The sequence below is a fragment of the Alligator mississippiensis genome, chromosome 10 (assembly GCF_030867095.1).
Source record: "Alligator mississippiensis isolate rAllMis1 chromosome 10, rAllMis1, whole genome shotgun sequence".
Lineage (NCBI taxonomy): Eukaryota > Metazoa > Chordata > Crocodylia > Alligatoridae > Alligator > Alligator mississippiensis.
The window spans coordinates 51,413,798-51,436,622 of NC_081833.1; the positions used below are offsets into that span (position 1 = coordinate 51,413,798).

The 22,825-nt window shown below is 38.7% G+C and overlaps 1 protein-coding gene across 3 annotated transcripts in view; it reads right to left on the minus strand.

Moving 5' to 3' along the window:
* Positions 1–1,812: 1,812 nt before the first annotated feature.
* Positions 1,813–22,825, minus strand: part of CYLD (CYLD lysine 63 deubiquitinase) — a 33,448-nt gene continuing 12,435 nt past the window's right edge. For 2 of the 3 annotated variants that reach the window (XM_014603378.3, XM_006273215.4), the window contains exons 5-17: positions 22,325–22,423; positions 21,964–22,080; positions 19,308–19,687; positions 17,270–17,435; positions 16,294–16,435; positions 15,754–15,876; positions 13,907–13,998; positions 12,789–12,855; positions 10,296–10,428; positions 9,449–9,557; positions 7,646–7,764; positions 6,676–6,892; positions 1,813–5,068 (exon numbers count right to left, since the gene is read on the minus strand). In XM_014603378.3, coding sequence (XP_014458864.1) covers positions 4,884–5,068; positions 6,676–6,892; positions 7,646–7,764; positions 9,449–9,557; positions 10,296–10,428; positions 12,789–12,855; positions 13,907–13,998; positions 15,754–15,876; positions 16,294–16,435; positions 17,270–17,435; positions 19,308–19,687; positions 21,964–22,080; positions 22,325–22,423 — 1,949 coding nt within the window. In that variant the 3' untranslated portion in view covers positions 1,813–4,883. The remainder of the gene's footprint in view (positions 5,069–6,675; positions 6,893–7,645; positions 7,765–9,448; positions 9,558–10,295; positions 10,429–12,788; positions 12,856–13,906; positions 13,999–15,753; positions 15,877–16,293; positions 16,436–17,269; positions 17,436–19,307; positions 19,688–21,963; positions 22,081–22,324; positions 22,424–22,825) is intronic. The other variant, XM_019497501.2, reaches the window with a different exon arrangement.

The window sequence follows — 22,825 nt, forward strand, 5'->3', positions numbered from 1 at the left end:
ATAGGAGTGCATGGCTCCTTGATTTGTAAAAAAGGTATTTTAAGTAATCTCACTCTGACAGTACTTCCTGTTACAGTCTCACAGAATTTATTTGTGTAGTTTTTTTTAGCCATTCTTGAATAGAGAGGGCTTTGTTTTATAATAAAATCCTGTCTTCTTTTGCCAATTTAAGGGGATATCCACATCATTACAACTGTGTAAGACCTGTAGGGGGACATTTTCATATCAACAACATAAAAAAGCAGGTCAGCATCCAAGGAGAGAAGCATTTAATTGCTCACTGCTGCCTTTGGAAGAAGGAGGGGGTGGACAGAGAAATCCCCTAAAGTGCTTTTTTGGCATTGCAGAGTAGCAACTGCTTTAAAATGCAAACTATCGCATGGAGAGCTCTGTCCCTGAAGTAGGTTGCAATCAAAATTTTCATCCCACATAAAATAGTAAATTCTCTCTCACCTTTTAACTAATCAGTCTTTCAAACTTAAGTTAATTGCCTCTCATTTGCCTCCCTGATGTACAGCTCACAAGTATTTTGTGAAATGTATGAGATTAGTTTTACAGTTCATAGATTTAATAGGCAGTAGGGGTGGAAGGAACCTCATGAGATCATCTAGTCCAGCTCCATACCCAAGGGCAGAAAGTCAGCTGGGGTCAGAGGACCCCAGCAAGATAATTGTGCAAGCACATCTTGAATGTATCCAGAGTAGGTGCTTCCACCACTTCTGGGGGAGAGGGGGAGTCTATTACAGACTCTGGGGACTCAAACAGTAAAGTTCTTCCTTATGTCCAATCTAAAACTGTCTTCCAGCAGTTTGTGACCTTTGGACCTTGTTTTCCCTGGGGGAACCCTGGTGAACAGATGTTTTCCCAGGTCCTGATGAATACCCATGATACACTTATAGGCTGTAACCAAGTCTCCCCTAAGCCTATGCTTACTCAAGCTGAAGAGTCCCATGCTTCCCATGCCTCTCCTCATATGGCTTGCTGTCTTGACCTCTGATCATGCACGTGGCTCTCCTCTGGACTCTCTTGTGCATCTCCACAACCTTTTTAAAATATGGAGCCCAGAACTGGATGCATTACTCCAGCTGTAGTCATAAAGCAGTAATAAAGCAGAAGAATGATATTTAGGGTCTTGTTTGAGATGCATCCTTTCCAATACCGAAAACCATAATGTGGAGGCAATTTCCATTTCATACATGGTGTCTGCAATGCCCCCCCCCCCCGGCCCGCCCCATGGGGTTATCATGGTCTGCACTCTGCTTAGACCCCTCCTCCTCCCCCCACCCCAAGTCACTCTAATGGAAGGAACAGTGACCAGAGAAGTGGAGGCTGGGGGAAGGGAAGCACCCCACCTCTCCCGGCCACTCCAACCATCCCCTATCAGGAAGCACCAGAGCCTGGATGAGCTCTGCTTGTAATAATGGGGCTGAGGGGAGGGGGAGGCAGGAACTTATAGAGGGTGTTTCTTCTACTCCCACTGCTCACCCTACCTCTTAAGTGCCCACCTGTATCACCCCATGGTGATCACAGTCCATCTCAGTTTAGCAGACACTTAAATTACCGAGTCTGACTGAAGATTCTTTCTTATACTAAGGTGGGACTGTAAGGTGGAATGGCCTGAGTGGCCATGTCCATTTAGTAAGCACAGCACACTCCCTAGAGGGATTGATTATCGACTTAGCTAGAGAGATTGCATCTCTCATGTAAGGTCTGGGAGCCATGCTACCAATTCCCCTTGACCTGAAAATAGAACAAGGTATGGGAGCAGCAGCAGCAAAGGAGTTGGGGAGAAAGGACACTACCAGCAACCTATAGGGTGCACATTTTATTTCCCAGAACCAACAGCAGAATGGGCTAAAAAGGGCAGAGTAGTGCCAGTATATGTCACTACAGGGTCCTACTGGGTGAGTACATCAATCACCTTACTCAACAACAACTCTCTATAATCAGGGCAAATTTGAAGGCTCAGGCTAGCAAAACCTTCCACGGCAGAAAAAGGCACTCTCCCTACACCTGGGTAGGTTGCTTGCTTTGATTGGTACACATGCTCCATTGTAGTCAAAGTAGTATGCATGCAAGGGTGCCTGGGGCTAAAAGGGAGTACAGCACACTACTGCTCTGTGGACCTAAAAGCTGTGAGTTTGGTGTAGGGCCCTGCCCTTAGCAGGGAGAAGCTGTTAGGAGGCCAAGTAGGCTGATCACCCCAGGCATCTGCTTTATGCACTTCAGCTCCTGGTGTGATTGCTACAACAGCACCCATAACCATAGAAAGAAAAAGAAACCTAAGACTAACTTCAGTAAACCTGCCAAATTGAGGGGTGGGACCATTTGAAACTCATTCTGGGAATAAAGGCCATTCTTATGGCCAAGGGCAGCATAGTGAACAAGGCCCGTGCTAGTGTGACATTGATGATGCACTGAGGCTAGAAACAGATGCCACACAAGTTGGCCTTGTGTTTTTCTTGGAACACATATCCCCCTTTCAGTTAAGGTCAACAAGTGGTTGAAAGCACTGCTACTTTTCTACCTAGTACTGATTCAACAATGCAGCTCCAGGACAACTTTTCTGACACACTTCACAAAGTCCTAGGATAAACTGTTAGTACTTTTTATCTCATGAACTTTTTTCGGATTTGTCTTAGAACAGCAGACACAGACATCTGAAAAACTGTACTTTATGCCAGAAGAAAATGATCTATCTTGTAACAAAATATAAATACAGGTGGTAGGCAAAATTAGTAAACACATGGCTGGGGCAGGTCATAGCAACAGTTCCCTGTGGCAGCAGTTTGTGCTTTACATACAATGATAGCAGGTGCTAGTCTCGCTGGACCCAAGCCCTGATCTCTGCTCCTGGCTTTCAAAAGGGGAGCATGTTGACTCCTAGTTAGCGTAAGAAGCACAAGGGGTAGATGCATTCAACAAACTGGTAGCTGTACCCTTTCACAAATTTGTCATCTAGTGTATTGATAACCCAGGAAGAAAAAGATGGGAATGAAATAAACACAGGTCACTTCCTGCTGAGATACAAGGCACAGTCATATGATAATAGCACAGGGTTTACCAGCCACGCAAAACGTTCTGCGCAGAAACTTCACCTCATAGTAAAGTTATTGCACATTTTTCAAGGTGTAAAAGTTAACACAAAATTCCAGATATTACTTGCACATCATGTGTCTTATCAGATTTGCCCATGCAGTAAAGTCAACTTACTATGTTGTAAACATGTTCTGTGTGCACCTTGCAAAGCTGTTTTATTAACTACCGTTACATTTTCCCATACATCCTTCTATAATTCCAACTCTCTGCTTATCACCTGCATACCTAACTTTAGCGCGCAGGTTTAATCTTCCACGTAGCACAGTACAATTTTCAAACCCTAGCACAGATCAATCAGTGTTGAGGGCAGGGGGAAGAGGTGCCTACCTTTTGCGGTCAAAAATTAGTCACGTATTTACAACAGGATCATCAATTCCTATAGCCTTTAAAACAGTGTACTGATTCTGAAATATTCATTTTAAGTGATACAGTACTTTATCTGTTTTGTTTTCCATCCATCCTTTTTACAGAGTTGATCCCAGAGAAACAGTTACTCATATAAAACAAGTCTTAAAGTCTTAAAATTTACACTACAACTCATAATAATGCAATGCATAACCTATTATTTTCACACCATCCAGATTTTGCTGTACACATTTTAGACAAAAATAGGATTTCACTGCAAGTAAGATTTTAGGTTTCCAAGTAAAATAGCAATTATACACTGTATACATTAGTAATTCATTTTTGTTATGTACTGGGCATCAAGTAAAATATTAACTGTTTTAAATCTAATTTTGTCTTTCTAAATATTTTTAGCATTTGTTAGTGATCCCTTAGCAGGCAGCAGCTTAGTGCACTGTAAAACAGGCCAAGCTTCACATAAGGACTTCAGATTCTGCTTTCATAACACTCGTTGAAGCAATAAAACTATTTCGTTGTTCAGCTTGCCATCCACTCATTCCTATATAATTTATTGTTCTGTTCCACAGAAGTTTTATTTATAAAAAGACACTTAAAAATAGATTTGTAGTTTACATATATCTACTTTTACGTTAAACATTTTTTAAATATATTGCCCCTCTCTCCAAAGAAAAAATAGCATATACCAAAGGAAGGTTTGTTTGATTTTCACAAGTGAAAGATGAATTCTTAGGGACATGATGATTTCTGAGGACACGGGGTGTGGAAGCTTAGAATCCACAAAAGTACACAGCTAAGGGTTAACAAAAACCACACAAAAAGTAACTAGTTTAAAATTAGCCTCATTAAAAGCCAAAAATATTCCTTTCTGAAGGCAACTGTTAGCTACAGAGCTACAAAAAACAAAGAAAACCCCCAGAGATTCATCATCCTTGGTCCACAGAAATACACTGAGCAAATACACACAGCATATATGTTTACATTCTCAATGGACTAAGGAGGTTTCTCCTTTTACAATTTAACTTTTAACAATTTCAAAATCTATATATAATATATATAGATATATATCTATCCATCTATATAGACAGATATAAATATCTATCTATCTATCTATATATATAGGTAGATATAAAATCAATGCACTTAACTTAAAGCTTTAGATTTTAGTAACATCATTTAGACTTTGTTTATAAAACAAACAGACACAAGCACACTTCCTAGAGTGCAAAATGCTTCAATACTTCAACAACAAAACATCACACTGTTTTTAAAATATTAATTCATTTGTTCTAGGAGTCAGCTCTTCCCCTTATCCTAGCATCCATTGCCAGCAACGGTTGCATCCAAACAAACTAAGGAGTACAGCAAATGCAACAGTAGAAATCCGCATACAGTTCCTTCTCTAGTCCAGAGAACGGTGTTCATTTGTACAAGCTCATGGTTGGGCTTTGATACATGCACATGTAAGCATCACAAAGTAATCTTCGTGCACATCCTTGAATTTTTCGAGAGTCCAGTGAATGCAGTTCTTCTAGAGACATTTTTAAGTACTCTCCAACTTCTGGGCATGGGGTAACTTGAGGAATGTTAAAGCCATTCTGGCCTCCTTTTGCAGAGAAAGCAAGGAGAGAAACAAGATTAGGTTAGAATCTGAAGCACTCCATTCATCATCATATGGTGCTTTGAGACAGACCCGCCTGCTCTTAGAAGAGCCAATTAAAAATCTAAACGTGGCTATTGTGGGTTTTAGCAATTTCTGGAATAGGTCTAACACTTCCCATCCCTCCCCCCAAGACCTGCAACTGCCACAGCAGGATTTTGGAATCTTATGGAAACCTCAAACACAAATGTAAAACTAGGCTTAAATTACCTTCATCCTAATTATGTGCATGAACCATGAATTGTTATATTAATTGGTCTAGCTAGAATAAGGACTTCACTGTACAGTCAAACATCACTTTCATACAGCAGAAAAAGCCAGAAGCAACATCTTAATAACTTTCCTTCAGCTAATGGGATTTTAATCAGGTGTGCTGACAATCCCACTCAGAAATAATCCTGGTCACAAAAAAGTACTGGGTAAGAAAATTAACATCTCAATCAAATTGTACTGGATGCTGTCAGATTATGTTTTTATTCCTGTTCTGACAAATCAGACAGAAATTGTAAAGTGACACAGATTCTACTTGCACATCATCCAAGCTGCTAACAGACCACCAAGTATAGCATGATGTGCACAAGCAACTGTGCTTGACTTTCAGGTCCCAGGACAAGTATGTAAAGCTTCTGGACAGAAAAAGGATGTACCTCTGCTAAAATAAACAAAATCAAGTAGAAAAAATGAGCTTCCAGACTGCTATTTTTCTGAGTCACTTTTCAGAGGGCAGCACCATCTGAAGGAAGATGGTCACATAGCTTTGACCAGCAGGAATATAGTTATTGAATGACTAAAATGTGAGCTGCATTCTTGAACTAATTAAAAAAACCCTAAAGTCACACTGACAGCTCTGAAGCATTTCAGAACAAAGCTCAATAGCCTTCTGGATGTAAGAAGATAAAGGAAGCTTTGATCCTATAGCAGCATCTCATCCACAGTAGGAAACAAGATTCCTACTTCTCACTCTCCCCAAAGAGAAAAAAAACCCAAAACAAACAAAAAACCTGGACTAGCAAATACAGTCTCAAGATTTCTGCATGCCAACACCACCATCCTCAGGAGGATACGACTTGTATCTATTACTCCGATTCTCTCAGGCACTAGTACACAACGCACTGTCCTCAGTTCACCACCATTTAATGAAACACTAACTGAGAGAATGTTAACATCAATGGAACAGAATGCTGTTAGTGGATAATGGCCTCCCACTGCTAACTAACCAGAGACACCTTCAAAGCAGTTGGCACTGATTCTGCACTACAAAGACTATTTCTATTATACCAAACACAGCTACAGTTTGAGTCATTTAGAGTCTGCTACATTCTGGAACAGAGAAAAATGACAGTTGCACTATTTAATAATTATATGATGTACTATGTATCTTGGCATTTGAGAGAGCTTCTATTTAGAATTCATGGCATATTTAAGCAAGTACATGTTTTGTTACTGGAAAACTTTTGAAGTCACATATTCAGGAAATAACCCATGAGTGAGTTTAAATTTCAAACAGAAGCAAAAAAGACCATTTAATAAGGAAAAACAAATTAATGATATACCATCCCGATCTGCCATGCTGTCAAAGAAGAGCCAGGCGGAGTCGTCTCTCCCATATTTAACAAATGCTACATAGTGGCTCGTTTCTATGCAGAGAACAGCAAACAACTCCATTTTCTGGCATGGGATACATCCATGTCTCCAATCCCAGTCCGGTAGATCTTTAGGAAGTGACAATGGATTGAATTTATGATTTTGTCTTCTGGGATGAAGGTGAACCTACAGTTAGATCAAAGTTAAAAAAAAAAATTAGTTTTTGGGTGGGTGGGGGAAGAGGGGACTTTCCATTTTAGTCTTGGCCTCTCCCCATGCTGGTCTCAGTGTGGCTAGAAGAGCCAACTATGGAGAAGAAGGTAGTTCAATTCCAGACATATTCAGTGCTTGTCAACTCCATTCAGACTTACAGAAGTCAACCTCCAATAAAAACGCTGTCAATGGTGACACCTGCCCCTGGGAACTGAATCAAGGCCATGATGGTTTCATGCATGCCAAATAGGTACTAGACAAGTACATTTTTAGTCACTGCCACCTAAAGCCAAAGTGTGAACCAGTAAGAGAATGTTAAAAGTATTTTCTTCTTTTAAAACTTAATATAAACCAGAAAGGTAAGGAATTCCGACAAGCCTAGATTTACTGCTTTCCCATCGTAGGCTCACAAAGCTGGACTGTAGGATTGCCAGATGCTATGGTAAATGCTGCGCAAAAATAGTTAAGGGTCTGCTAAACATTCAGAACAGAAGCTTTACTTTGTTAACGATGACTGTACCCTGGTAAAAGCCTAGTAAAAAAAAGTTTAAAAGTTTCATACTTGCCCTCTTGTAGCAGTCAGTGCCTTCAGATATTACTATAGCATCCCAAGATAGTTAAAGAATCATTGAGAGAGAGAGAGCTCATGCACTTGTGTGCTGACACAGGAAAGAAAAACAAACAAAAAAAACACACCAAACAAACAAATCCCCTTCCCCAGCTTACTTGTGTGTTGCAGGTTTTACAAAACTGCTTGATTTTGCCAGCAGAAATGTCAGTATCTTCATAACATTCTCTACATTCAAACATCGCAAGTCCTCCACATATACGGCATTGTCGAGGAGCTGCATTTTTGTAATATAAAAAGATACAATTGACATTTCTTTTCAAGTAAGATTATATTTTTAATTAAAAATAGATTCTTTCAAATGAAGATAATCTAGATGAAGCCAGTCAAAGTCGACATCACTAATTAAACAAATTAGATCAAAGTAAAGAGAGGGAGGCTGTTCCACAGTAACCATTTTGTGCTTGTGCTTCTTTCCTGCAGTAAATGAAACTGAGCTGGGGCAAGCTGACCATCATTTCATTCAGGTTAAGATGTCCTACCTTTGCTTCCATTATTGGATAGAAATGGGCACAGAAAATAGAAACCACAAAATAGACAGCATGCAAGAAGTCTCTCCCCTTCTTTTGTAACTATATTTATTTGTTCCTCCATCTTCTAGTAGAAAGCAGCAGAAATAAACCTCTACTAAGCCCCACTTTCAGAAGTACAGTTGATGAATATGTAACAGTCAAACACATTTGTAAAAAAGGGGCACAAGTTATTATCACATATTGTCTTCCCTTACCAATCCACTGGGCGTTATATTATTTAACCCAGTTTAGCATTTAGCTCTATCCAAAACCAAAATAAGATGCCATGCAATTTGAAAGGCCACAATGAAGATACTTAGAAATTTGTTTTAAAATGTTTAGCTGAGGACATTTAGAGTGATTTCAATTAATTTAGAAATGAGTGTTCTTCCCCGAGTAACAGAGATTAACAGACATTACATACGTTTTGTACAAGAGGTGACTAACAGTGCAAAAAGATACAGTCATCCTAGCCCTTCCAATGTAAACACACACATGCATCAACAGCTAAAAAAAAAAAAAGATTACTACTACATGCTTACAGTTGGCACTTTAGTATCCATTTTTCCCCCCAATTTAAAGATGCTGATGAATATTTTTCCATTTTCATAAAGATAAAGAACATTTTTCCTTTTGTGAAATAAAAAATAAATAAAATCAAGCCAACTTTGATCAAACTTCATGGAAAAAAGGGAAAAAAGACACCAGGTACAGAGTAGTGTGCAATGAACTTGAACATTTTAAAAATCAGTAGATTGCTAAAATTCAAGCGCATCAAAGAAATGACGAAAGGCAAATGGTGATTGTCCACAGACTGCAAGAAACCATTCAAACTTACCTGCAGTTCCACAATATTTTATTCTTGTGTTGATAGTAACACCCCTTACATTTGAATTGTCCTTAAAAGTCATAAAAAGTCAAAATACTAAGAACTCCAACTTTGACTATGGCCTGAAGTCAGAAGTATGGGAACTTTTACATGTGCTCCAGAGGGTAGGGGCATGTTGTGCTTTAATTAGAGCAGCTCTCAGAGCCACTCTAATTAACATGCTGCTGCATCTCTTGTATTAGTGTCCCCGTGCTTTAAAGTGGCAGTGGGGGCATTTGAACTAAAGCTCATTTGAGGAGCTTTGGTTCAAGCACCCCCACCATTTTTGAAGGACAAGGACACTAATACACGAGACACAGATGGCTGCTGGAGCGCAGCAACTGGAATTCCAGAGCATCGGAGCAGCCTATACTCACAAGCGATCTCATTTTAAACCGCTAAAAGTTCAGTTTTCCAAGAATGAAATGATCAAAATGTTCATCCTAAAATGAGTTGTATTAAAAATGTAGAAAGCTGCTAAATATAAACTTTACACGTGGCCAATAGTTGTTTATACTTACTGTCTTCAAGTAAGTCTGTTATATTTAACTCCAGAGAAGGAAAAATTTTGTTGAACATCTTGAAGTCCTTTCCAAATCGAGGCATCTGAATAATCAGACATGAGGGTGCCTAAGAAAAAGTTTCAAAATGTGATTTAGATCTTACAAGTTTCATATACATATTTGGTCTAATTTGTGTATTTTGTAAGTTGTCACCTAAAATCCTATAAACTTATAACTGTGTCCCACATTTTTAAAGTTAAATAAGCCACCTGTTTAAGTATCAGCCAACAGATAATAAAAATAATTTAATGTTTACAATAACAGTGATCCTCTGAGAGATTTTCTATTTAAAGGAAAAGTCAAATCTATTCATTGCAGTAGGTACTAGGCATGCTTGCTTAAACCATCCATGGACTAACTCCCTCCTCTAAAAAGCCATCCTATTAAAAATGTTATAAAGAAATCTCAATTCTTTAATTCTCTGTAAAACAAAACGATTCACAAGAGAAGATTACCAATTATTTATATATCAAAATATTTTAATAACTACAAACTTAAGCCATAAATCCAAGTCCCTTTGATTCTATTAATACACACATTTTATAATACACGCATTTTATATATAAAAATTTTTTCAGAGTGTTTAATAAAAGAAATCTAGTAACATAGTAATCTTCTGACACCAGCAGTTCAATACTCTCCTCCTCAAGCATTAATACATTTTCCACTAATATCAGTAATTCCCTCTTCCCAACACTCAAGACACTCAACACTCAAAAAGACACCATAAAAATCTCCTTTTAATAAGTACTGTTTAAACAGTTGTGACCTTGTAATAAGTTACAAAGTATGAACTATAACCAACCTCTGCAAACTTCAAGTTGCTATTGATGAAAGACCATTCCAATAACTGCTGAATTGTTGGAACTCCAACTTTTTCATTTTTGTCCATAAAAATTTGATAGAAGTAACAATCTTGCACTTTTTGACCTGCTGATCTAAGAATACAGATACAATATATCTTCAAAATATTGGAATTTTTAACAATACAGCTGAATTGTAATTTGAGGCCGTTCTTACCATACAGAAGAAATCCACTGCACACCATCCATTCCCTTTTTAACATACTTGTATTTTCACAGATTGTAAAATGTTAACGTTTTTAGATTGCCCCCAAAAAATGTTATGGAAAGTTGCATCTAAGCAAAGTTCAAGTTGAGCTCAGGAAATGTTTTTTTGGTTGTTTTTTTTTTTGGGGGGGGGGGGGGGTTGTGTTGTTTTTTTTTAATAAAATCTTAACAGGAAAACAAATAACATATTTTTATTAAATACACTAATTTACTAATTATTTATTATACACTAAATATACTAATGAATTATTAGAAATGTAAGCCAGCAATAAGTTCTATGAAAAGGATCAGAAACAGATACTCTAAGGCAGTCTTTGTTGTGAAATCTGAGAAAACATGCAAGTAAAGTGAGATAGAAAAAAGCCCAAAGAAAGTAAATCTGGAGAAGAGTGAAACCAAAGTACCACAGGGAAACTGTAAAGTTAATATGAGGCTGAAACATAGTTTGTTCCAACACAAAGTGTTCTCAGTTATGTTTTTGATTTTTTTGTTGTTGTTGTTGAATTACACCAAAGTAAAGCTTTAAAGTGAAATGTTTCTATTTGGAAAATCAAAATGAAATACTTTATTTTTTAAGATAGATCACAAATAGTCCAGAAAATTTTACATCAATGGTCTCAAAATTTCTCAGAGTTTTGCCCAATTCTAACCACAAAATCAAATTGCAGATTTACTTCAGGAGGATGCAAGAGGGCATGCAGAATACCCAAGAATCTGTAATGTTCACATAGGAGAAAAGGAGCATGTGAGAAAGCTTAGTCCCCAGTCCCACAGACAGCAGAAGAAATAAAGATGGAGCTACTTCATTACAGTCAGGTAATGTGATTGTCAAGCTCTCCAAGTGCCATGTTGTCATTAATCTCTCTCAACCCCAGAATGCAAAATAAAAGCTGCTTATTCCAACTTCAGCCTTTTTTGAACTCAGGCCTATAGTGGTAGTGCCACAGCATCTATGTGTTGACCAGGATCTGTCACTATTTTCTAAAAGCATTTTCTAAAAAGTACTAAATATTTCCTTAGCTTCTTTCAGCAAAAGGCTGACAAAAGACCAGGGAATCTCAAGCAGATCAGAAGTAGGAAAGAAGAAATCTCCTGCTCCACAGTGTGCCTCCTCATCTCCCACCCCTCAAGCCTTAGAGAAATTCTCTCTCTGGAAGCCCCACAGGAGAAGGCTATAGTAGATTTAAGGAACATCAACAGCAGATAATATAGAGATACCAGAGTTAGTAGTTTTCCCCATTTGAGAAGCAGGACAAATTAGCCCACGCTGATCTTCATGCTGCTGCAGTCAGTGACTTTATAAAACTGACTGAGATACTGCCACACTACATTGCAGGTTGCAATATAATACCCTTCATTATCTCAACCCCAAAGTTGCAAAGCAACTCAGGATTTACTGCAGTCCCTGTAAGAAGAGCAGTTTCCCAGTGAAAGAAACTATTGAAAAAATTCTCCTGCCTAATGAAATTTTCTAAGCAAAGAGCTACATGAAGGTAGGCTAGGTTGCTGTATGGAAGCTTTAGGGCCTCTGCACAACAGCTCCTATATCCCACTAAACCTGCAAATCTTTGCATATGTAGGTGGTGACTCCTTTCCAAAACAAGGTTTGGGGCAAGATGGACCCCACTATGCTATTTCTAAAGGAAGAATGAAGAAGAAACTTCAAGATGATTTTCAGAATTCTCTCTCCCCTATATAAAAAGCAACATTCACAGAAAATAATTAGGCCTTACAATTTTTACAAACCCTGAATGCATGTTTGCAAGAAATAAGAAATCCAAAGCTTGCTGTCCCTTAAGGCATAGGCTGTTACATTTTTCTCCTAAAACTCAATTTCCACTCCTCACAAACTGCTTCTGCAGGCTCTGCAGGATACCCAAACTATAGCCAGATTCAGAAATACACTGTGATGCTAGGTATGCCAGTACAGGCAGGGCATAGGGCAGGCATAATAGTTGGGGAGGGGACCACTTTAATGACCAAGAAAACACAGGTCCTTCTGGCTTCTGGGAGCATGTCAGTGGTAGCAGGAAATAAGACCAATGCGGTCATCAAGTCTCACTGAGATTACACAAAGTACACATTAAACCGTGGGAGAGAAGCTCCTCAACAGAAGAGACAACCCTCTCTTCAGCCCCTGGCACTGCCCTAGCATTAGTAGAATAAAAAATCAGCTGCAAGTGTTCAACATGTAAATCTTTATTGCTTAGACAAAATGAGCATTTTACCTGATTTTTAACAGTGGTTCTACTCTTAAAATATGATGAAACAAAATATTCAAGAATTCTTCTGGATCTGTGCAAAAATAAAGTCACATTAGCACATTAAAGCAGATAAAAATCTCCCAGACATAGCTCTTAAATAAACTAGGGAATTTTATTCCAAAGGGAATTTAAGTTCATTCCATAAATTTCTGTAGCACAATAGAATTATCATTAAATTATCTCAACTGCCAGATGAACATTAAGTGATATCCTACTTCAAAGGGAGTCTTTGACTCTAAAATTTTCCCTTGAGGAAAAAAACTTCTGCCAACACAGGAAGTAAGGAAAAGAAAGAGAAAAGGGGGAACAAAAAAATAATATAGTATCTGCTAATCTATACAAGGATGTGTGCAGTAGCAGAAATGAGGTTTGTCTAAATTGGAATTTAAGCCACCAATTTAATAGTGACTAGGCCCCAAGAGGAAAAAAGTGACAGAAGACAATACCAAAAGGAAGGGAAGAGCTGTTTCCTTTCCATTTGTAGTAGAACAGACTGCCACTTTATAGTAGCCCTGAGCTTCCTCAAAAAGAAAAAGGCATAACTGTCCAAGAACTAAGTGACTATGCATCAGATCTTGGTAAAAAAAAAAAAAGTCATCTGGGTTTTATTTTTATATATGTTTTAATTATAAATGTATTTATGTAATTAAGTGTAAAGCTGAGCTTCTCCAGGGTAGTTCTTAGGGAAAAATGTGAGTGCAGAGTATAAGCCTTATGAACAAGCTCCTGAAGGTTATTCCATAGGAACATAATGGCCTTCCTAAGAAGGTCAATACTCCCAGCTTTGTTCAGTCTTTATTTGTGAGAATCACCCTCCTGCAAGGGAGTTTCAATTTTCTCCTTTACCTGTGGTTATGAAGTGGAGAGACTGCTACTAGAAAAAACTGTTAATTTAGGTTTCTTCATTCACAAGTGACCAGTGCCAGTACTTGTGAATTTTTCAGTTACCTACCCCAAATCAAAGCTTTGAAACTACAAAGAGTTATTTATATAGCTTAACATAAAATACAATTAAATACAGGTTATGTCAATCCCTTCTTACTGCAATTCCTCCCCATATAGGTGGAAAAAAGTTGACTTACCTTTTTCCTCAGAAGTGAATCCTGATGCAGCCTCAACTTTTTCCAGTATTTTCCTGAGTTTCATTATTTTAGTGGCGCACACATACCCATAGCTAAAGAAAAGAATTGGTGTAACGAATAATTAGCTAATCCTTCATATTAATACCCAAAGGCTTGAACACAGACTTTTTTCTCACGACCTTTGTTTACTGACTCCTATACAGTATCTGGTATTTCCCCGTTCTCAAACCTAATTGTCAAGACCCTCATTCTTCTCTGGTTTGGCCTCCTATATTTTGGGGCACAGCAATGCTGAATTCTGCAGTGCGTTACAATTTCTGTGACAGTTTCAAGTAATGTGAAAACATGAAACTTACCATTACAGCATTCCCTATTTTTTCCAAATGACACTTGTACGTAAAAATCAGTTTTAAAATGGTTTTCAATTTAAAACTGCAAATGCCTGCATAATTATTGACGTTCCAATATGCCACAGAACATCATGACAACAGCAGATGCCACTGCAGAAGCTGTTCTAATTAGAGACAGATTCTGACATCTGGGAAAAGGTAATAAGCCATCAGTGGCTGACACCAGTACGTAGTTGAAGCTTTGGTCATTTAGGTCTCCGTTTTCCCTCCACTTTACATCTTGTGAGAAGGTGAATGGAAGACTTGAAACTTGAGGACAGGGATGAAATCCTGCATGGGGGATGTGCAAACTCAGATACAACTGCTATTCATGTCTCAAGTATCAAGATATTTGGTTTTGTTAACCCTGCCCAGGTCACGAATGAGCTAAGCACAGACAACCAAAAATCCCAAGCCTGAATCAATTCAAGCTTCTTCACAGGTTAGTGTAAGCTGCATAGATTGAACAATAAGCAAATGAACAGACATTCACTTTTGATTCTGGAAATGCAGCCATATCCTTCCAGTGCCTAAGGCCAGAAGCCAGGGGCACTAAAGCACACCTCCCTGCTTGGCTGGAGCAGACAGCTTGAGCCGAGGTTAGCCCCACCCACCCTGCAAAGGGGGGGAGGAGGTTGCAGGGGAGGTGCAAAGCATCATGGGATGCTGGGGACTGCAAGTTAACTTGAATCTGGAGGGGATCTGGGACAGAAGTTCAATAAACTGATTTAACCTAAATCAGTTAAGTTTGATAATACATCCACCCAGGTTCATCTTAAACCAGTTTGGGGCATTTTGAAAGCGGTTTATGTGCACTGAACTTCTGTTGCGTTACTGATCTGAACCAGTTTCTAATCACTTATACCACTTTGCGGAATTTCTGTTCCTAGCCACAATGTCTATTGTCACTTCCATGTTTACATCCACATGCATGGTTTTACTACAGCAAGAGAAACATGCTTGTTTCCATGTCCAGAAAATGAAAGCACTGCTAAGATGTGCTCTTACATGTTTCGTTACACCAAATAGGTTAAAAGTTACAAGTACTGTTTCTAGTTTTACAAACACTCAAGTAGTAATGGTATTTTCATTTAAATCCTCTGGAACATTGCGTATGTCAGGAGTAGGTAACCTACAGTACAGGTGCCAGAGCATGGCAAACGAAGGCATTTTGCCTGGCATGCACGCCTCGGGCCAGACGGTAGGGAAGGGGCCAAGGCTGCACTGCCACAACAAGGATCAGGCCCCTCATGGCTCCCCCATGGCTCCCCCCCCTCCCCCCCCAATCTTCCCCTGGCATGCCAATATCTTACAAGTCAAGGTTGCTGGTATTTTTGGCACCCTGCCCAAAAACAAGTGCCAGCCCCTGATGTAGGCAGTTATGTTTATTATGAAATTTAGACCTGAAAAAAGAAAATCACCGGTTAGTTTTGATACTATTGCTATGCTTTTACTTACATCCTAAGAGGATTTACAATCTCTGTCCTCAGTAGCTCTTGAGTTTCACTATAATACTCTACATCGTTCTTTTCTTTAGGTCTAAGTAACACAGTATCCAAAACTGAGCTAAAAGAAAATAAGCTGGAAAAAAAGAAAAAGAAAAGAAAAGAAAAAGTTACTTTCATTCTGCAAAATAGGCAAACTTGCATAGCTGGGAAACATACCATAATTGAGTAACAGGACAAACCAATAAAGGCAGAAGGAATAAGTAAAGCAGTAAACAAGAAAGGTAAGAACAGAAAATAAGAGAGAGCATATATATATAAACACAGTACTGACTGGCTACCAGTAAAGGATTGAAATTAAGAAGTTATTTATCCCCATCAGCGAATATAACACAATACACACACAGACACCAATCTGATCCAAGTGAGTTCCACTCCATTTTAAATGAACAGGTGACATACCAGGTCACTCAACAACAAAGCAAAAAATACTATGTTTGCAACATTCCTCCCACTCATTCCACATTATAGGATGCACAAAATACATACATACCAGAATAAGGTGGAGTCCAAGTAACAGGAGTTGTAATGACCCTGAATCCCTTTCTTCTTTCCAATCATTGTCTCTAAGCCTTCTTTTTCCATTTTTGGGGGAGTGTTCTCTTCCACCACTTCACTTAAGTATCCTCCAAAGGCTGAAATTTTTTTTTTTTCAAAAAGTCACTCAGGAACCTGAAATACTACCCCCACTGAGATTTTCCTAACAAGTGTTTAGTAACCAAATCATTTCTTCAAGTGAAAAAATACCACAGTCCTTCCTAATCCTAGAATATCAATCAATCTCCTTTGAGCAGGGGAAACATAATCCAGTGTAGATGGCACACAGTCCTTAAACCAGGTTGCTAGGGTAGGAGGCCTACTGCACAGAAATGGAGCTTTACCCAATGCAAATCACCAAGTTTCTCCTTAATTTTTTTTTTATTATTTATTTATTTTACATATTCTGTTTCCACACAGTCTTTTGGTATGAATGTTCAGAAAATTAATTTCCCTTTGCCAAATGCATCTAATGCAAGATAGCATAATAGGGAAGCCTAAATGTTTAAGGATGGAGAGGCTCAGCATCAGATGCTAAAGCAGTCTGAATCCTCCGATACAAGGATATTAATGTTGGCCAGGAAAACATCCCCCATTTTAAATGGTTAAATAAATCATCAATAATTCCAAGTATAAGTACACTGTATGAGCCGCACACTAATCATCACCATTATACAATCTTTCAGACTGCAATAGTGAAAAAGGGCTCAGACTTCTTTAAATTAATAAGCATATTTTCTCACTTTAAAGTTTCTGAAAAAATCATTCAGAGAAATTTTACAACTGTATTCTGTATATTACGGTCCAACATTTGCTAAACTGAATGGCCAATATTTGAACAGCTTTTTTTTTTTTTTTTAATGCTACCTGATAGAAACCAGAAATCATGTCAATATCACATTGTAAATTATTAAAAAGAATATATTTAATACCTAGAGAATTGCAGCGTTCAATCTGGTTGGAAACAGGTTGCAGAGATGCAAACCTAGAATCTGGCCTGCAGCTCTTAAGTTTAACAAAGAGAGCCTTCTTTGGGGCACAAGTGAAGTATCGTGTTCCCTTAAATGTGCCGTCTGTACAGCCTGCGCATTCATCTTCCTAAAAAACAAAACAAAAAAACCCACACATGAAAGGGTTTAAACTTTTCATAAGCACTATCGGTTAAGGGGAAAAACAGCTCTAAAAATTGCCATTTCTAGGATTCTGGAGTGAGATGTCTGACAGACTATCCACCTTACAATCAAACTTTCCTAGCGTATAAAAGTTTACTTGGAATGCAATTCAGTTAAGGCTTCAGTTAAGCAACAATTTGTATTTATTTACATTAATTATGATATCAGCATCCTCCAACTGTTTTGTAGTTATGTAAACTACAGTAGTTTTGAGAACATGTTTCTTCCACCTGAAGTAAATAAAACTTGAAGTTTGAATAAGCGGAAACACTATATACACAACCCCATTTTAAACAGACAACACTTGTATAATCTACAACAAACTACCACCATAATGGTATGCACACAAAGGAATAATAAACATTTCAAAGTCAGAGGGATAACACAACAAAGTGTAATCTAGACTTGGACAAAGTCCTTTAAATAACTAAGAACCGACACTGAACAGCTGTTACACCTATTAAAGTAGCACACCATGGGCAAGCTTAAAAGCTAAATAAGTTTGTTATAATTTTCCAAGGATAGATTTTAATTATTGGAGGATCATCTTAAGGTCACCTCTCCCCTCCCCCATCACTACACGGGGGCAGGCAGTGGGGACGCAGGTGGTGTGGAGGTTAACTAGCTTGCCCCTGGCTTGTGTCTGCCCCCATGCCACCTCTGCTCCCTACTTCCCCACCCCGTTTTACCCTTGCTTCATGCCAACAGGCTCTATCCCCATTTTAGCCTGGGGCACTGAGCATGGCCCCAGCCCAACCCAGGTAGCAGCCATGCAAGTTGCGCACCACTACTACAAGCTGTGCTCAGTACTCCAGGTTGCGGTGTGGGTGGAGCCTGGCAGTGTGGTGAAAAGGTAAAGTAGGGGAGGGAAAAGGGGCAGGCAGGGGAACATAGGCTGTAGTGGGGGGGAGGGAAGAGGGAGGAGAAGATGGGGGAGAAAAAGCTGCAGAGGGGAGATGGCAGGGTCCAGAGGTGGTGGGGGGGAGCAGGCTGCAGCTATGGCCCCAGCCCCAGGTAAGGGCTGGATCCTGAGCCACAGCCACCGCTTGCCCCTTCCCCCCTGCACGTAATTCCAAGACTAGGGGCTCCCTGCCCCATATCTTAAATGGGGGGGGGGGAGGGGGGAACCTTGTCTTAGATTTGAGTAAATATGGCAAATTAAGTTGAAGTCTTGCAATCTCAGGAATGTAATTCCTAACACTAGAATGTACAGAAGTATTCAGTCTGCTAGCATTCTACATTCTAATACTATAAAAGCCTACGTCTGTCTGTCTGTCGGTAACGCTTTATTCGCACTTTGATTGGCTGATGGAAACAGCCAGTCGGAGTGCTCCAAGTGTGAGGGAGCGCTGCCATGATTCCAAAGCCGCGCCAAAGACTGGACAGAGGGTGGGGGAGCCAAGGCCAGCAGGGGTAGTCAACACGTAGCACATATGGCCCAAGTAACATGAGCAGTTTGTGTGACATGTAGCAGATGAGGAAGGGACCAGGAAACAGCAGCATGTATGCCAAGAAGCAAAGCAACAGATTGAACAGGTTGCACGGAGCAGAACACAGAGCAACAGATCAGGCAGGGGAAGGAGATCAGGATGATACTCAAGAAAAGCGCAGTCTTGGTTTGTGGTATGCCTACCAAAAAGCCTGGCTCCACTGCTATAAATAGATAGATACATTTCAGGGAGGCCCATAGATTGGCTTTTTTGTTCAGTAATCTATTTCTTAACTACAAAATTCTTCCATGTTACAAAACAAAACAGCAAAAGAGGTAGAAAACAAGTTTAAAGTTTTTATTATTTACCAGTTCCAGTCCAGCTAAAACTTCATTAACCCCTGGTGGTTGACCAATCCAGCGAATTACTCCATAGAAGGGAGGATTCTCCTTCACCTCAGCCAGCGAACCTGCTTCAAGGCCATGCGAGTTACTGACAGGCACTGCTGATGATAGACTTTCCTGGTTGGCAACAGTGTTCACATCCCCAATAACTGACTGGACAGATAAAGAGAGAGGACTATGTCCAATAGTGCCGTTAGTGGCAGATGCTTTTGTCAAACTAAAAGGCAGAGAATGAAATCTATTTTCAGTCGATACACAATTTGTTAGAGGTGGCTGTAGTGGCGGTGAAGAATGCCCAAATCCAGAAGATGAGTCAGTAAGTGATTTTGCAGGATCTTCAGCAACTATAAACACAAAACAATAAATGAGTTTAAAACTGAATTAATAAGTCTGCCTGTCTTGCCAAAGAATAGTTTTGGCTGGGAAACCATTCTCTTACTGCAACTACAGGTGCGATATTTGGGGCCTAATTGTTATCAGTTTTTGTGCAGGAACCCTGAGAATGGAGAGGCACAAGAAACCTCCCCAACTGCATCAAACACTACTACAAAGAAACTAGGTATTTCTTGCTGTGTCCAAATGCTGTTGGAGGCAAAAGACAGCTGGGGGAGGAGTTTAGATTACAATCCCATCCAAAGTCCATAGTATCCAATACAATGGCTCTCAGAGGGGAACATGCCACAACATGCCACAAAGGTGGTAGTATAAGCCCACTTCCCCAGCATGTCAGGAAGTTCCAGATATGTCCCCTCTCAGATGCACAATGCCATCTGCCCTTCTTACTGAGGGAAGACTTGCTAGTCCCCCACTTCCTGCAGCACAAGCCAGTATCCAGATGATAGAAATCTGTGTACTTATATATATATATATATATATATACACACATATACACACACACACACACACACACACACACACACACACACAAGCCTGTGGTGCAGTTTTTCCAGACCTTGTAAAACCATTGTTTTTCCTTCTAGAATAGTTTTTATTCACATTCATGTTTGCTAAGCAAACAGTTTGTTACATCACATCTGTCTCTGGTGGAGAGCACACATTTCATAGTCACTGCCAACAGGCATAATACTAAAATTAGGCACAATACTGCTAATGTTTACTTAAAAGAAGCTGCGCATTGTGAGGCAGCAAGGAACAGGGATTTTTCTAGGTCAGAAGAGAGGATGCCAGCAGGGAACACTGAAAGGCTTATCATGAAGATAAATATAGAATATAAAAATTTTCCTCCATAGGAATATTAAAATTTTCCTCCATGTTTATGGTTGAGTTCTCAACACCACACATTTTATAGAAATACATTATGTGGAATAACTAGAACTATAGAGAAGTCCGACTCTTACTAAACAGGGCAATGTGAATCATGAAATGACTTGAAGGTGGGCAGCTGTAATTAACATTATGTTTGCCTGTCATTAGTTTTAGATTATGTATCTCTGATTCAAAATGTTATTTGCACACGGTTGTATTATAGAATAATTTGGTTCTAAAGGAGAAAGAATCTGTCACCAAGTGCTCACACAGAATAAAGTAATTCACTTGTTACGAAGAAGAATAAATAAGTCATGAGTAATTCAGTGCTAGATAAATGAGATCACAACCAGATATACTAGCGCAATACTATTTTTAAGTGCCTTGCATCTTGCCTCAACTCCCTAGCTAGTCAACAATGCACAGTTGACATTTACAGAGCAAACAGCCTAAACCACCTTTTTTTCCTTGACAGATTTATAGTTAGGTGATAACATCTAAGTAAAAAAGAAAAACCACAAACCCCACAGAATTAACCACTTACTTTTCAGGAAGTGATGAATTCCTTGTTCATTTTAAGTCAGAGAAATACCTTCTCAAATAAGCTGATTTTATAGAGAAGTTGCAGGCTTGGCATTTCCTTAGCAGTCAAGACTGATCTCAACTCAATTCCATTTTTAACAGTTTATTAAGCAAAGAGACTCTTGCAGTATGTTTCTGCTCTAAACCTGTGTTTTTAGCCATTTAATTTTTCCAATTTCAGCCATAAACATTCATTACCAAATGAAATACTTGCTATGAACCTAGAAGCAATTTTAGAGGCTAACTAGAGACTTACATGATGTCCAAAACCAATCAAAGATTTAATGAGGCTTTAAGCATTTAGTTTAATTAAAACTATTTTTTTCATTTTTGTGTACTATACATAACTTTAACTGAATATTTTGTATACAAACTATTAAACTCCCATTAGTCAGAAAACATATTAATTGCATAAAAAGCTGGCAAGATGGGTATCTTCATAAAATAATTCTCTCGCTCAGTAATGAGCATCTGAGATTATTTCCTGTGTTATACACACCCAACAAGAACTACATACAACATACTTGAGGACTCATCTATTCCAAGCAGGACTGAAAATCTAAGGTTTTCGTTTAATATTAAGCATACACCTGAGGACCTGTCAACAAATGGTCTGCATAAAAATAGATATGTTTGTCCTAAAAAAAATTTAAAACATTTGAAAAATAAACTTACTATAATTCAAATTCACCTTTCCAGTAAGCCACATTTAATATATCTGTGTTTAAGTGCGTTTATTAACACAAAGGGGGTACAAAAGGTACCACATTACCTTCATCAATATACCATGGGTTTTTTGATTTAGACTGTGGTTGAGAATCAACTGAAGAGCCATTTAATGTGTAGAAAACTTCAGATCTGCTTCTATTTCCAGGCTCAGAGGCAGATCCTAGAAAACAATACAGATTTATCTGGACATGCAGAAATTCACCATATGTTGTTTTTGTTTCATAAAACAAATTATTGTTACGAAGACAGCTATTATCCCTACCCAACCCAGTTCTGTGCCAGAAATCCCTAGAATCCAAAGAGAACTCCCATGGAACCTGGGAGTTTGCATCTGAAGTTTTATGAAGTCAGCAACATTTGTTGAAAAGATTTTGAACACAATCATAATTACTTTTAAAAAGTACCTGTAATTTTGGGCTTACTATGATTGAATAAGCTTTTATCACCACCACCTCTTGAGGTAAAGGCAAGTTTAGGAGGTCTTCTGTCTTGTGGTATCGTCTCTAGAATACAGTACATAGAAGTTTGGTTTTCTTGCAGTACAGAACAAATATGGCCAAATAAAACAAAGTCTTCAAAATATCACTTTATAAAGCAAAAGGCATATAATAACAGGTGTGTCTCATTTTCAGGAAACTAAGGGCAAAAACTTTTCAAGCCTGGGTTCTCAAGCTTAGACTATTAAAAAGGTAACCCAGTTTGTTTACAAATAAATAATACACCTACAGGTACATATAGCTCCCTCTCAATTATTTGGGAGTAGGGGGTGAAAAATCAAGCTGATTTTAGTTGTTATCCAAGTATAATGTCAATAAACTGAACTTGGGTAGCCAGATTTGCAATTTTAACCTCAAATGTTATCCCTTGCAAAAGAAGCATAATTCAATAGAAAACAGAATGTTCTG